The sequence below is a fragment of the Stegodyphus dumicola genome, chromosome 4, assembly GCF_044657685.1.
Source record: "Stegodyphus dumicola isolate Sdum_Otavi_A_Nest chromosome 4, ASM4465768v1".
In the NCBI taxonomy this organism is placed as follows: domain Eukaryota; kingdom Metazoa; phylum Arthropoda; class Arachnida; order Araneae; family Eresidae; genus Stegodyphus; species Stegodyphus dumicola.
The window spans coordinates 166285441-166302985 of NC_140771.1; the positions used below are offsets into that span (position 1 = coordinate 166285441).

Sequence of the window (17545 nt, forward strand, 5' to 3'; positions counted from 1 at the left end):
TCGATACACTAATTATACAAAAATACTCAACAGCTTAACTTTTCACTTAGATCATCCAAAATTGGTCTTATTTTGAATAGCATGTCTTTTTTCTAATTTATTATAGGTATATTTGTATTGCCACCAAAATGTAAGTTTTTATTTCAATATAATGATTACTTGCCAGACATTTTCATACAATTGCAATATTTATGTTTTCTTTTTCTGACAAATAAGTCTGCTCTTCAGACAAAGAGTAATATCCAGTTACCAATAACAATTCCAAAACGATTTTGGAAGTCTTCAGAATGCGTAAACTGGTGATGATTATTTGGAGCTCCGTGAGTTACACTCTGCTGTATGATATGGTTTACTAGATCATCTCTGAAAAACGTTTAAAAACTTTGTACTGGTGTTTTAACTTTTGATATTTCTGTCATGTTTATTTTACATTTATTGCATTATCCGTCTCCATGTCTAGGTATTTGAATGATGCATGCTTTCACTCTGCTTCGATATGGGTTTTTCCCCTTATTAAAATTTTGCACAAAATTGCATTACAAAGTTTAAAGTTCTAAAGATCATTTTTATTTATATTGTTTTCTTATACACGTTAGCAATTTGTCTCTTTTCCTTGCCAAAAATATCAGTTTTGGTGATCTATGCAATTTTAAAAGAGAAAATATAGAATAAAATGTTAAAAAAAAGATTGATTTTATTGTTGCACAATTTTTTACAATTTATACTCAAATTTCAAAGTGATAATTTTTCGTTTTGTAAACGGCGCACCATATATTTAAAATTATTTCTCCTGATTATAGTATCTCTAAAAATTAAACAATTGAAACGACTTAAAATTTTAACCAACATCCGATTTCTAAATTCAAGGAAAAAAAAAATTAACCGTGGAAGAATGTAGCATTTTTGATTAATGTAAAGAGCCAAATGTAAAGAGCACCTAACAATGGATATGAAAACTTTAGTTGAAGAATAACAATCTAATTTAACTGAGGATTAATTAAAAAAAGGAACAGAGATTTGAAAGAGGAAAATTAGCAGTCTCGTTTTAATATTTTCGTTAAAACAAATATACATAACAAAACGAGCTAGGCTTGAATTAGAGTTCGTAAATTACGTGACAAGTCAGAAGTCACGTGAGCTCACATGCTTATGATATTTGGAAAGTTCACGTGATCTTTGACGTCATGTGCTATCTTTTTTTTTTTTTTTTTTTTTTTTAAAAGTTTCTTTTCTTACTACTTTCTCTCGGTATTAACAAACTGTAAATTATCCAAAACTAGCTGATATACACGATGCCAATTAAGTTAGACTGAGAGTAATGTATCTAACAACAGAGAGAACGATACTGCTGTAATCTTTCTCTAATAACATTGCAAAATATACGATTTACAATAAAACATTTTCAATCTGATGCTACACGGAACCAACATAAAAAATTTCGATAGAAAAATAAAATAATTATCTCTCATTATATCAGCAACAATAATACGCAGTTTTTAATGATTTTCGTCTTGCTAATCAAATGGTCGTAATCTAAGTTATTTCTCCCGCCTTCTTAGCGTGCCTTCGTGGTGTAGTGGTTCTGCACGCTGGGCCGGTATTCCAGAGGTCCGTGGTTCGATTCCCGGCGAAGGCGTTGTAATTCTTCAGCTTGCTTGCGTCCAAAAAATATCTAATGTCTCTACAGTAAAAGCTCAAGTTCCATCCAGTATTTCACCTATATTCAATTTTAGTCTATTAAATGTGGGAAAAAGTTTATCATAAATGATCAGAAATCAACAACTCTAACAAACAAACAGACATTCTTCTTTATATATATGGATTTTGTAAAACTTACATATTTTTGAATAAAAAATTCTACGATTCTACGATCAACGCGCAAGACTGTTGCACTCGGAAAAATTGACAACTAAAATTAGTATTTTCAGCGTTTTTAATTAATATCTCGGCTGATTAAAGTCGTACGAAGATGGGGACAGTCGAAATAACTTCCCACGAATTTTCGGAATCGTAAATAATGTACTTAATGTTTGAAAATGCTATTTTTATTTCATTGTAAAATTTAGAAATTTTTTATGAACAAACCCTACGATTTGAAAGCGAACAGTGGCAACACTTCTCGAAATAAAGCAAATTTTTATCTCCAGCGTGCGAAAATGTTGCCACTCGGAAAAATAAGGACAAAAATCAGCGTTTCAGAGATTTTAATTAATATCTCAAATTTTAGTTATTTTTATTTGTGGAAAAATGTGAACGTCGACCTTTTCCAGGACCCAGAAAAGTATTGTAGAAAGTTTGGTGACAATAGCTATAGTCATGACGGAGTTAATCGCAAAGAAACAAACACAAACATTCTTCTTTATATACTATATAGATGAAGTAATATGCATTATCCCTTACGCTTGCATTTTCATGAGAAATTCGATGCCGCATAGGGACTTAAAAGTCCTTCAGATTAATGAGCACCTCAGTAATGGCAACAAAAAGCTCTTTATAAAGCAATTAGCAGCTCTACTATTAATTACTCATCGATAATCAATTATATAGTGCTGGAAGATGATAGGTTTATTAGAATATTATCTGAAAGCCAGTTAAATGACCATGATTTTATTTCCTAATTGATAGTTCATTGTACATACTTATAAATATTTATATTCTTTTTCATGCTTTGATTTATGGTTTGTAGTCAAATTACACACGGTTTTGCTTTACATTTATTTTATCTTATATTTTTTTATTATTTGTAACGTTTTCTTAGTGTTTGAAAATTTAGAATTCTGTACAGTATGCTATATTTTAGAATTTTCATGAACATACTCGTATTGTTTCTTAGTTGTATTTTGCTTCTTGACTCCGCTGATCATTAGTGTGGTGTTTTTTACACTTCTGCCATCTTATTTCTTTCATTTGTTTCGTAATTGCATACTTGAAATATTATCTCGAAGCTAGCTCTTAAACTCCTCACTACTTTTGAACAAAGACCTTAAAGTCTTCTTTCATCTCCTATTATATGGAGCATTCACCTTATCAAAATTCAAAGTCACGGATTTGTAGGCATATCTTTATTGATCGAATGGCGGCGGAATAGTACCATAGAAAATTGCATACTTAATAATATATCCGTATCCGTTTAACTCAAACACTTCTCACTTCTACCAACAATATGCCAATAGGGCATATTTCTCTTGAAGAAACTGCTCACAGTCTGAACTGACCAGACTATTTCCGATACAAATCGCAGCGAGAAATTACAAAATCCCCCACTTAAAGATTTAAATTTATCAGCTAAAAGCAAATGATGAAACTAAAAATCTCATCATTTAAGAAAGAACTGGAGAAGGAACTGTAGTGATTTAAATTGCAACTCACAACTTTATAAAAGGTCTCGGAAGGAAAAATTTATGAATCTTTTTCAAAACAATTAATTTTGGAGCTAGTAAGCAAAAAACACAACACTGAAATTTATTTTGAAATTCAAAGGTAACCATTCATTTAGAGCCAAACAAATAAAGAAATATATTTTAATTAAAGCATTTCTTAATTGCATAAATTTCGCTATAATTAAACATTCGTCAAAAATGCAGAAGACAATGCATTCTTCTAAATGCACTAGTTATGTTATAGAAATCGAATGAAGAAAATCCTTCCGACAGCAGTATAAAATTGACCACAACATTATTAAGTAGAAATACTGAATGAAAATAATTTTTAATTTTTTTTTCTTTTGACCCGATGTCGGAATCGAACTCTTTGAATGTAACAATGAAAAATTCGGGTTTACGTCGAACACTTCGGAAACACCGGTTGCCGAATTGAAAATTTAATAATCTCTTGCTAAAACATTAAGAAGCTAAAAAGCTAAAAAAATTAGAATTTTTCTTTTATACTGCCATTGATGTATTGAACATTTCTTTATATGAAAGAGGAAAATGTTCTCAAAAACCTTCTGAAAAGAACGTAATAGTCTATGGAACTTCTGTAATTTATGAAACTGAGCTTCCATTTCTTTAACACTGGAATTTTATTTCGCAGCCCTTCTGCTTTCGTTAACTTCTACTTTTCTATGCTATCATTCTATTCTTTGTTTGTATAAAATACGTAGACTTTGAAAGTTCTGAAACAAGTTACGTAAATGAGTTTTGAAAAGGTTATAAACGAAATCGAGTTATAACATGATTGTATTATTTAGCTTTTAACTTTATTGGAGAACTCAGTAACTAAGTTCTGCAAGAGCACGGGCAGTGTGGATTTTTCACATTTTTCATCCATTAGTCTTCAAGGAAAAATTAAATTTTGCAGTTCAGACAATGCTGAAACACGGACTAAGCTTTTAGGAAATTACTTCTTCCCGCTCTTTGGTTTATCTTCGAAATTAATTTAAGAATAATTTATTAGAATAAACTGTAGGTCATTACCTCACTACCAAGAATTTGATAAATTACTCAAAGCAATTACAGCCAGTTAATGCAGAAAAATTTAACATCACACTTCAATGAATGATAATAATTTCTGTTCCTGAATTTTACGTTAGCAATGTCTTCAGTGGCAGAAATATTAAGAACACAAATTCCAGAAACGAATGAATGACAGAATATTGTCCAGAAATTTTGTAATGCTTCAGTGAATATAATCTGGAAAACTGTTAAAATTAAAATCAATAACAGATATTTGAGTTAGGTTAGTAGAAAATAAAAATATTAAATACAATAGCATGATTAAAATGATATTACGAACTTTAGTGACATAATAGTAGAATTTAGTATAGGAATTTTATAGAAATATACTTTAAGTGTGCCTAAAACCTGCAGAACAACTGTTCAGTGTTAAAAACTATTTCATGAACTTATTCTTGTTGAACAATTATTTTTCACTGAAAACAAGGAATAATTAATAAACGCAAACTGTTATTTATATTCTAACGCTATGAGCACACATCAATCTCCTAGAGTAAAATTTTTTAGTCTAAAATACGATCACTTACCACGCATAAAGAAGCACTTTTAACTGCTTTCAAAAACAGATCACTGAGTTGAATTGCTTTCTGCATACAGAAAGGTATTGCTTATCCAACTTCGCTCATCCGACATACTGTAGCAAAGAGGGGAAAAAAACACGTCGGTCGGTAACAAAAACTGCAATTTGCGAAGGCAGTTTTATTTATTAGCCGAAAGGGCGTTAGCCCACAAAGGCTATTAATTTTGTTTTGCCATTTTAGATTGAAAACTTTAAATTTCCGTTTCAGGTTTTAAATTGTTGCCGCCAAATATTATCGCTCTGTGTTATATTTAAATAAATTAAATAATGAAGAATCTGTCTAATTATATGTATGTTTCTGGCACTGTGATAAAAGAACAGTGCAGATATCATATTTTGAATAACGTATTACTCCACCTAATATGGGCACCTGGAAGCAATTTCGAATTTGTTTTATTACCTATTTTATATTTTGTAAAACTTTAACCAAATTTTTGATTAAAAATCTCAACGATTTTAAAGCGAGTAATGCAAACACATTTTTTGCCAAAAAACATTTTTGTCTGTCAGCGCGCGAGACTGTGCATCGGAAATTCTAAAGATATACTCTTTTGGGTGTAATATAAAATCTGAAAACTTTCAATTTTCTTTATATTACATTTTATTTATTTATTTATTTATTGCTGCTCTACACTCTTCCTCATGGCGCACCCGTCTTACTCTGTGACTAATGAGTCTGTCATTTAGTGCGTGCTATTTACAGTTGTGTTCGACTATTCTTTTCATCCGTATGTGTCTGTGTATGTAGTGTCTAATTTGAAAAACACTATTTTTTAACATTTAAATTTACCCAAGTACAGAAAGAATGGCGATGAAGAGAGAGAAAAATGTTACATCCGTGGAACAAAACTATAAAGCAATCAAACGGCTGGTCAACGGGGAGATAATACGAAAGATAGCTGACAATTTTGACGTGAGGTGGATAACAGTTAGAGACGGGAAAAGTAACTGAATAGAAATTGAAAAATGATAGGCATCAAGATTTAGTGAGTGTGCATTAAAACAGAGAAAAAATGTGACAATGAAAACGTGAGTGAAGCATTGTACGTTTGGTTTACACAGTTCTAATATATATTTGTGCCTATTTCAAGGCCTGTTTTTTTTCACAAATGGCATTGTATTTTCGTTATTATATCAACGAAGGGGTCTCGGATTTTAAAGCAAGTGCCGGTTAGCTTGACCGATGGAAGATAGGTCGCAGTATTTGTGAGTTAAATATTTGTGAGGAACCACTATTGTTTAATTTTCAAGAATTAGAAGCATTCAAGAAAACACTGCAGGAATTAATTGAAATTAAAACCCCAAGGTATGATGAGATATTTAATTCTGATAAGTCAGGTCTTAATTACAAAATGTTACCTAGTAAGAGTCTTCCAACCGCAAATGAAGAAGCAACCCTTGGCTATAAGCGTAGTAAGGAAAGCTGCCAATTTTGGTACGTAGTAATGCTACAGCAAATTTCAAAATGGATCCTGTAATGATTGAAATGTTATCAAGTCTTACAGCCTTTAAATAGGTATCAGAAAACGCTTCTCCTCTCAAATACTGTACGCAGAAAAGCGTAGGGATAAACAGCAGAATTTTCAAACTTGTCACATAAAGAATATCAAGAAAAGCTGCTTTGTTGCTAGACAATGCTCCTACATACCCTGATGCAGAAGAGCTTCAAATTGGTGACATTAAGGCAATGTTTCTTCCCTCCCCCCTCAATGTAACCGCCATAAGACTACCTATGGATCAGGTCATTTTGGAAACGATGAAAGGTAACTATCGATGGGAACTGCTACCTAAAGTGATAGAAGAAACTAAAGAAGGACAAGACATCATTGCAAAATTAAAGCACATCAATATATAAGGATGTTGTTTATTGGGTTTTATGAGTCTGCGCTGACGTAAAGACTACAACAATTGCCAAACCATGTAATGATGGAAGTATAAAAACAGAAAGCACAGATGAAACCCAAAAATCCATTCTACGCATGGCAACTTATCTTTGGAAGAATCGAAAGTTGGTTGAAGGATGCTAAACAACATGAAATAGCTCGTGAAGAACTTGTTGCTCTTGAAGGTTGCGATGAAAACTAGATAAGTACCTGTTATTGAGCCTCCCAAAATTTCGCTTTATGACGAAGTTAAGTTTGTAGAAATTGCAATTAAATATGTTGAGTAACAAGAAGAAGCTACAGGAATTGATATAATGCTACTGCAAAGATGGTGAGACTTGGTAGTGAAGAAATGGAATTCGTCAAGAAAGAGGCTACTATCAAAAATATCTTTCAATCGTCACAGAACTGAATTTTTGAAGTACTGTACGTACTGTATTTAATTTTAGAGAATTCTCTGACTGTACGCTCATTCTCTCAGTTAATGTTTCATGTTTTGCAGTAAAGCATTATTATTAGACTAGTAATGTGTAAAATCAGTAACACAGTTTGACTTTTAATAGTTTTTTCCCCCCGTAACACCCGTCTATTACCTGGCATTTTGGTTTATCCCAAGTCAGCTTGTTTATGTCAGATAAGCGAGACTTTGTTCTCTCTTTGTTAATAAATAAGGAAGAATCTGTATATATGTATGTGTGATCCTCGTAATGTGGATCAGCAGCGTCGACTAAAGCCATCAAAACTTAAGCGTATGTCGTCCTTCATCCAAACTAGTTTTGCGACTTGGCAAGGAGCAAGATGCACTTTTATCTTAATCAAAATCCCGAGAACCATAAGATATTTCTCTTTGAAATTTAATCAATAAAGTCAGTGATTTAACAGAAATACGTAACCATAGCCCCAAATAAAATATGTTCATCTTCTTCTAGCCAATATGTTGCCACTCAGCATATTATTAATAGTTACTAGTTGGGCCCTGAAATTATAAAGATAATCGGCTTATCATAAGATTCACTCAGCTAGTCATCTTTCTGAAGCTTGTTTAGATTCGGAAGGATGTTAAGAACTGTCATTTAACTTTCAGAAAAAGTCATCGCCCAACGGTTTGTGCTATCGATGGTTCCCTTGATGTAGGTCTAGTGTCTTAAATTTTAAACAAATTGTGTCTTTTGTACATATTCCCTTTTTCGTGTATCTTATATATGGAGTGAATAAAGCCTCCTTCAGTTTAGCAACTGTTTCCTGATTAATGAAACGATCACAGAATAACGTCACAGAGGTTGAAAGGTTTGTCACTGTACAGGCACCTTAGCTAGCAATTCCAATTTATTCAATTCAAAATGGAGAAAATGGTTACCGTAGAAGTCAATTGGCTCGTAGTAGATCTGCACCAACTGTATTTCATCACTCTCTAGGAGATCGAGGGCAGTTAGTAAAGCCTCCTTTGTGTCCTCGTTGACTGTCGGCCAGGAATAACCCACGTACTTATAATTCCTGCAGTAAGTCGGTCTCCTGCCTTTGATTTCCACCTGCAAGAAGAATATCCATCCCCTAATCTAAACACAGATATTAGTACAACATTTTCATTGTTTTCTTTATGATATACAGAAGATCCTAAGCGATTATTATAGCGCTCATATTTATAATGCGATTATAGCACCGTAGAAAAAGATTTTTGACACATTGATATAATTTCATATAATTAAGGTTTGGATTAGAAATCTATTATATCTTTAATTAATATCTGCTCTATAAAGACGTAGATCAATGATCCTAAACAGTGTCCATCAAATAGGCGTATCACATATTTTCATGCATGGCGAAAATATTTTCTTGAAAACTCCACCTGAGTTCGGACAGTTTTTAAACAGGATGGATTTTTAGAAGAAAGAAAAAGAAAGCTAATATGAAAAAAATTTAATTTTCAGATATTTATATTGCATTTTTAGTCATGTGTTCACATATAAGGAAACATCTTGATACCGTGAAATCTAGTGAGAATTTATGAAAGAAATAACTGAACTACACGCGTTTCTTTTTGATCTTCTGCCAGGTCTTGTGTCGAATGGTCATCTTAAAATATATGTTGGGAAGCTATTTCTGAGAAAGAAGACAAATTTTGTAACAATCATACCGATGAACACATAGAAATATTTTGATATCTGTCAACAGAGGCGCATTAAAATATGTTCCTTGTCTGTGAACTAAAGAGAAATCAGTTTTGTTTGAAGAGATGAAATACTTTTGATTACAGCCTTAGCAGATTAGTTTTCATTTTGAACTAAACGACTCAGAACAACTTTTTTCCTCAAGTGCAATAAGCTGCTGTTTAGCAAAGAAATACATTTAGCATTTTCATGAGTCACTTTTCCGTAAGGCGTAGAGTTACTTAGACTAGGCGACTTACTTAGACTATATATTAGTTAGGCTTAGAGTATATTATACCTACAAAGTTATGTGAAATCTATAGTTTACTTAAAAATATTAAATATAGAAATGTTTTCTCGTTTAGAAGCATGAAATGCTTAAAGTATTTCCTCCATTCTTACCGCGACCTTCGTAGTGTAATAGAAAATGCGTCGAACTAGTAATCGGAAGTTTCCAACTCGAATCCCGACGAGGACTTGGCACAATTCTCATGCTACCTAATTAAAAAAAATTCTGAGACTCTACAAACATTTTATATTCAAAATGCATTTTAACAGACAAAAAATAAAATTATTTTTACGATTAGAGGACATTTTTAAAATTCAATGTGTGCATTAGAATTTTAAATTTTAGAAAAAAAATAAATAAAACTACTCTGAAATGAACTATAATTCCCATTTTTATCGCCCCTCAAAAATGTATTGAATTATAAATTTGGGGTTCCATATTTAATAATTTCAGTAAATATAATTGTCTTCCTGTTGCGCGTCATCGAACCGAATCTTTTAAACTTATGTCTATCATCATTTTCAAAATACTTGATTTTATCATGCGGTGAAGATTATATTAAAACATTTTACCTGACAGCCATCCCACCAATAAAGTGCACTTCTCAGTCCATGTTTTTCTGCGGTAATCCAAATCGGTTCAGCCCAGTTCCACCAGTGGGGAATGGAAGCTGTGTCATTAGGTCCCATTAGAAAGAAGTCCCCGTAATGTGAGTCATACATCATGTTCTGTACAAAACCGTGACTTTCAGCATATAGACCTGTAAGTAAAATGAAAAATTAATTTTCCTCTTAAAATTATACTTTTTAAGAATATTTAAACTCCTTGTGCACCACATAGTATTGCACAAAATTTACAGAGGTAAGTTATAAAAACAAACAATACGACAATGCAGCAACAAAAGTATGTTAAAAATTCACAAATGAAATGTAAACAATAAACATACAGAAAAAAGAGAATGCCATTTTACTTTGAAAAAACATATATAAAGGAGAATAAACTTAATGTTTAAAGCATTTAACCGGGAAATGAGTTCTTTCTTAAGCTCTGAACAGTAGAATAACAAATATTCGACATGAACATTCATGATAGATACGACAGCCATGGGAACGATCGACTCGCGTGAGACTGCCTGGAAATGAACGAAGTGCAGTATTTACACACAAGCAGTCACGCAGATGTTTCAGAATATTCGAGACTGACCAATACTTGATATCTAGGGATATTCTTCAAACATGAACGTACAAAGTTAGTTTCCAATTTTGATAGTGATTGCTTTCGACAAATGTGCAAGGTTCCAGTTCTTCAGACTGCGAATTCGTGAATGTGTTCCATATTTCTAAACTCAGAATCCAGACTCTCTATAGAAGTTCAATGGAGTAAGATCCAGGGTTCTAGTGAATGCAGAATTGAGTCAGTCCCTTTTACACAATACATTATTCCGAGATACGGATGCCGAGATACGTATATAATAACGATTTCAGATGAACAAAAATACACTTTATAGAAAAAATAAAACTTTTAAAAGCAAGGTAAATAAGTATATAAAAATCCAAAGGTAACAATGAACTGTAAGGAAAATTCTTCTTAACGTAGAATGTATATCGCAGATCAGCGGTGATTATTGCTTTAACCTCACAGAGCAAAGGTAAAGCAACAATCACCGGACAATGACAACTGTACGACTCTGAAATGAATAACTAAACTAACTGACCAACAAATCCAAAATGCAGTAGAAGAGCTTCTATATATATTTTCGGAATCTAATTAAACTAATTTTTCATTTCAAACATGCTCAATTGAGAGTTACAATATAGTATACAGCAAAACATGCGTAATAAACGAAATCGATTAAATGGCTACAAATTCAATTAGTACAAGAAAAAATGTTCAATGAATTTATTACATAAAATACATTAAATAAATAAAAAATAAATAAAATCGACAGTGAAATATATATATATATATATATATATATATACATATAAAGAATCATGCTACTATAAAAACCACATAGCAGATATTTACAACAATATTAACACATGAATAATTCATACTCAGTATTTTCTATGCTAATAGCACCATTTCATGTTTTATATTTATTTGTAAAGCATGTATAGCTCACCTCCAGGTCCGTGTTATTAACCAATACTGACTGGTGGTTTCAGTGAGCTACGCATGTATAAATAGGATGCATTTAGTCTTAGTACTTAATTTATAAGGTATCTAGTTACACTGCAGTTAAGTGAACTGCATAGCTTGTTGCAAATAAGAGTAGTAGCTAACTGCTATCAGCGATTTTATCGCCCCAAACATTTTATCTTGAATTGTATCCTTTTTATCAGCCGCCCAAATGGTACAGCGGTTAGGGGAACCGACAGCTATACCGAAGAGACTGGGTTCGAATCCCGGAGGGGGCGTGGATGTAAATTGTCTATCTCCTCATAGGAGATAAGGGTGGCCGCCTATTAGGTGCCTTTATAATAAAATGACCACCTATTCTGGCCTTAGAAGTGACGAAAGCTTAAAAATGGCTATTGACCGTCATAAAAACATCCTTCTCTATGATATCTAAATAAACCTTTATTTTCGGTCCAATAGAACCGATGAAGTTAATAATTTCACAACAGCAGAGCATGGATGTTAATCCAAGAAGCAAGTTAAGTTAAATATGCAAATAGTTGTATTGATCGAAAGGTTGTGTAAACAGTGGCTAATTTAACAAGATAGGTATATTGTGATTCTGTTCGATGGAATAAATTAGATTACTTGGAGTCCGCGTGTTAAAACACTATTTACTGCCAAAGAACTGAACCAGTTTGCAGAAAAAGACATAGACTTAGCAAAAGATTTTGAAGTTGTTAAATGCAAGAAAGCTTATTCACTCCAAATGTCGGCGTTAAATGATCAAATTAAGGCCCCATTTCATATTATAGAGTGCACGGAGAAAAGTCAGAAAAGCAAATGTGGCAAAAGCTTCGTATTATTTACGAGTTTAAGAGTTCAGTGAATCAAATCCTTACTAGAAACGAATGGCAACCATAAAAAGAGTTCTGAAGTGTCGACGAGATAGCATCGCGATGAAATAAACAAGCTTGTAGAGAATTCTGTGCGTAAGTAAGTGATATAGATAAAATAGTTTATATTCTGATGAGTCTTTCACCAGAGTTTGAAGTGTGAAGTTTGCGTCAGAAAATTAACCAAGTGTGAAATTAAACCTGGAGTTTTTTATTATGCGACCTATAGACGCGTGAGCTTGTTGATTAATTCCAAATTTTAAGTTTTATTTGCTTCTTAATTCAGTTTAGTCAGTAATTGAAATTATTAATTTGCTTTATAGTTATAGTTGTAAGTTTTGTAAGTTATAAACTTTTGGTTAACGGTAAAATTTAAGTTTGGAAGCTTTAAAAGTTTTTCGTTTTTTTCTTAAATTTGTTTAACTTTGGTTTAGGAACTTCACGTTTTTTTTCTTTGGTTTTCGTACTGTTAGTTTTGACCCTTAAAGTTAATTAAACTTTAATATAAAAGTTTGTTTGTTACACATTTTGGTGCGTTAAATTTAATTTGATGAAGTCATAATATTTTACCCCTCTTTCTATTAAAGTATTCATGAATACATATTTTCTGACTCTGGTGGTAAGGTCAAATAAGTGTGAAGAAAGATAACTTTGGAAATGATTACTCATCCTTATTTCAACTGAAGAAACATTTTTATTATTTGTGTGTTTGAACTTAATTTGTCAAATATTAGTTTTTAGTTTTCAGTACCTAAATTGTTTAATTGTGATGAAAATTATATGTTTTTCACGACCAAATTTGTCGGCTTGGAACTAGACATTTCAGAATTTTCATATCATGAGCAGTCTGAGCCCCCGAATTCCTTTGCCAAAGTGCTTCGCCACATGTTAAATTTGCATATTCTGCGCCCCTTATAGCTTAGATCTCTAGCAGGAAATGTTCTACAAGAGATTACGTCTGTGGGTGGAATTCAGAGCCGTTTGGCTCCCACACCTGTCAGAGTTGCGTCTCGGAGCGAGGCCAAGTTTTCACGTTATCTTTCAGTAGAGAGGTATTTGACCTCTCGCATTGGCCTTCAGAGACAGCACTACAGAATGGCGATGTGCGCCATCTTCTGGAAGCCGGTAATGACTTCTCCCCAGATATTTCTAGTTTGCATACTTTTAGGTCTGCCGTAATTAGGCGACTTTTCCATCATTCTCTTATTGCCAAATTCACGGTCTCTGTCGAGGAAGAAAAAGGGATTTCTGCATCGTTCGAGAGAGCTTCGGAGCGTGCGACCGAGACCTACCATTGAACCAGCAAGCCGAAAAATTCTTGAGATATTGGCCTTACTGCAAAGGAACACGGAACTGCTGTCCAGGGCGGAGAGCTTCTGATTTGTAAGTGATAAGTGATAAGTGATGGTGGACGTGGGCACTGTCCCTTTGCCGTATGCTTCTGATTTGTAGATGGAGTCCTTTGACGTTAAAAACAACCCTCTGAGAAGGGTGGAGTGCTGAATCAAATTGCTGTCTTTTCCTGAAATAAGAATGGCCAGACGGAACGAGAAGTACGAGAACCTGCCGGAAAGAAGGGGCAGGACGGACAGGAGAGCCTGGCTTCCGACACAATTTGCCTCCATATAATTTCATCAATCCCCTTTCTTTGTTGTTTTTTTACAGATATCCTTCCTGTCTTAATAATGTATGCCGCAGATGATCTGACAGTTATAACTAGAGCCTCGATGTTCAAATTTTATATGAGGTGTTCCCCCTTCCCTCGAATTTGTGAAATTTAATTAATTTTAAAAATAAGTTTTCCATATTGTTTCTTCTGATAATGTTTTTGACCAGCCACCACCTAATTGCCAAATAATGTACTTGTATTTCAATAATGTTTCTAACAATAAACGTTCGATGTTTTTCTTTACATAATAGTTTATTTTAATTTGAACTAATTTAAGACACTGGACTGTAGTTCTAGAACGGGTTTTGAACACCCCTTTTTCTCACAACGCAATTTATATAAGTACTTGAAATTTTTTAATTATGTATGTTATCTCTTCACACCTCATTCTTGCATATTTTGTTCTATCATGCACACCAATGTTCATGAACTGTTTACACCTTACATTTTTCACATGAAATTCTAGAATGGTTATTCATTTATATTGAATTATTACTTTTAATATAGAACAGCTTTTTACAGAGCTTCAAAATTTAAGGATACTAGCCGTACAGTTAAGGATAATGGTGCGTTATCTACAAATAAAAAGAACTTATCTGCTTTTACTATAAAAAGAATGGATATACTGCATAAATGTATAAGAAAATTTGTTTTTTCAGTTTAAGAAACCTGGATATGTGAAACGTTTTCGTAAATTGTAATCGAAAGCTAAACAGGAATAATCTCAAGCTTCAGAAACAATTTCATTTACTGCAGGTGATTAAATGTTAGAAAGCTTTATTACTGACTCTGAAACAAGTTCTCATATGTGTTCGCGTAAAGAGGGGTTATCTTCCTTTACTGCTCGGTCAGGAAATTTGAAATGTACTTCGCATTAATCTACTTTAATTGCTAAATGTGTGCGTCATTTGTTTTGGCAAAACATCCAATGGTTTTCAAATAGCCCTCAGAAATATGCTTTCAGTAATAAATGTAAATGATGAACTAATTTTAGTGCGAAATTTTGAAGCCGCAGGTTTCAGTGTGATTTTTGAGGATCAGAAGTGTTAATGTTGTTAAAAAAAGCAATAACATATGTTTTGGCCATCGTGATAATCGTATAATATATCAGTGATTTTGTAGCTGAATATGAAGCATCGTTACTAACAAAAGAGAGTGACAGTAATTTGTAGCGTCGTAGATTAGGTCACTGTTCACTCCTGTGATTAAGAAACTGGGACTTCCAAACTCGGAACCGTTCTGCGAAGTTTGTGCTTATGCCAAACAGAAATGCTACGTCATTGGGAAAAGAACCAAGGAACAGAGAAATAAAGTCAATGGTTATAATACTAAAGAATGTATGCGGTCCAATTACACCAACTACAGAAGCTGGTGAGAATTACTTCATGACCACTATTAATAATTTCTTAAGGTTTTACTGGTGTTCGATTGCTGAAAAGAAAACGCGATGTGGTCGACGAGATGGAAAGATCCCTGAAACCAAATCCTCTCATAAGAAAAACAGATGTTACAATGCCATAGAATATTTAAGAGAAGGAACTAGTTGAATTTGCTTCTATACTTGTGTTATAATTGATCCAGTTCATCCATTCACTTACTGAAAAAGCTAACCGGACGATACTGAAGGAAGGGCGAGCTTTAAAGTATCTTTCGGGAATTGCTCAGTTTATCTTCACAATATAATTCCTAATAGCTCTATTGAGAACTATACCCTTCACAGCTGATAAAGATTATTACATTATAAAGATTCTAATTTGAAAAATATTCGTGTATTTGTTTGGGATACCTATATGTTGATATCTGTCTGTCAACGCTGAAAATTAGACGCTAAATCAAATAAAGTTATATTCATCGGATATTTTAACAAGGTTTATGGTTTGATGGATTCAGTGACAAAACGCATTGTGATATCCAAAAAATGCCACGTTTAACGTTGAAACGGTGAGAGAAATGATGATAGAAAATTAATTCCCAGAATCTGAATTTTTCTGAAACTGAAATTAAAGATTGTGGCATGGAAGATAGAGGCAAAAGCCTTACCAAGATATAAGCGATGTAGATTATGTCACGTAGTGAAAAATGGAAGATGAGAAGCTCGCCAATTAGATATCCTTAACCAGAAGTATACGAAGCCATATTTGCTAATCAAGAAACGTTGTCCTTTGAAGACATATCGCTATTGCCGGAAAAAGAAGAACAATGTCTATAAGAGAAAGACATGGACGAAGATATGTAAAGTATGAAAGACAACGATGTTTCGGTTCTTGAAGAATTACCAGTTGGAAGAAGATCGTTTTTACGCAAGCGGATTTTACATTAAAAACGAAAGGCCAAGTATAAAGTTCGATTGGTAGCTCGGAGCTTCATATAAGAAGGTATTGACTATGATAATACTTTTATTCACCTGCCATTAGTATGTCTGCTTTATGGTTTATTCTGATGGTTATTCTGGAACAAAATTTAAATGTGTTTGTCTTAGATATCAAAACTGTATTCCTAAATGTAATACAAAAAGAATTATTTCTATCGATCAACCTAAAACTTATGATAAACACAGTAATCGAAAAGGCACAGTTAAAGTGTTTATATGGATTGAAACAGGCACATCGACAGTGTTAAAAAAATCTCAGTTTCATAATAAAATTAGGTTTCAAGCAAATAAATATTCAGCCTTGTGTTTTTACTCACGCCAAAAGAGCGGCTCAAACGTTATTATTGCTCTTTACGTGGAGAAGTTGCTAATTTCTCATCAAATAATCGTAAACTTGGTATATTTATTGAGCCGTAAAATACATAATTCAAAATGTCCTAATTCGGAACATTTTCAGATTGCGAATAAAGTTTTAAGTTTCATAAAAATAAATTATTTTTAGAACTTGATAAAGTTTAAACATGGTGAATTGTAAAGCGTGTTCTATTACGATGAAACCTAAATCAATGCCAGATGATTTCAAAAACCTTCTAGGTATGAAAACCTTTATCGAGAACTAGTTAGCTCATTACTGTATTCAGCTTACTTGACTAGACTAGATAATTATATGCTGCGAACAGTTCAAGCCAATTGCAAAGAAATCCTGCTGAATCCGCATGGCGAATTTCTTAAGAGAATTAATTTTGCGCTTTGTTAAAGAAACAGTAAAATTAAAATTAGTATATCCAGTTGAAATATTTCTCATTTAAATGTATACACTGAGAAAAAAGAGACAGTTCTATATCTCCCGTTCTTACTGGGCGGATTGACGAAATTAAATATAGATTTTTCATGTCTCGAAAGCGTGACTTAGGGTATGCATTAGATTTATTTATAGCATTGTTCTAATATAGGTATTTTGACACAAAATCTTACTTTTTCTGAAATGACAAGCAATTTTTTACATATTTCGATTCTACGACTCAAATTATGACAAACTGCCAAATTTTGTAAAAATAGCAAGAGTAGTTTTGAAAAATTAGCTCCCAAAATTTTACCTCCTCAGTGCTAATTCAATTTGGTATTGTTACGAATT

The 17545-nt window shown here is 32.9% G+C and overlaps 1 protein-coding gene across 2 annotated transcripts in view; it reads right to left on the bottom strand.

The window, feature by feature from the left end:
• The window catches only part of LOC118187956 (glycerophosphocholine cholinephosphodiesterase ENPP6-like), a 342688-nt gene that overhangs the window by 43304 nt on the left and 281839 nt on the right, over positions 1 to 17545 (bottom strand). For both annotated transcript variants that reach the window (XM_085815739.1, XM_035358263.2), the window contains exons 2-3: positions 9926 to 10113; positions 8275 to 8446 (exon numbers count right to left, since the gene is read on the bottom strand). In XM_085815739.1, the coding sequence (XP_085671865.1) occupies positions 8275 to 8446; positions 9926 to 10113 (360 nt within the window). The remainder of the gene's footprint in view (positions 1 to 8274; positions 8447 to 9925; positions 10114 to 17545) is intronic.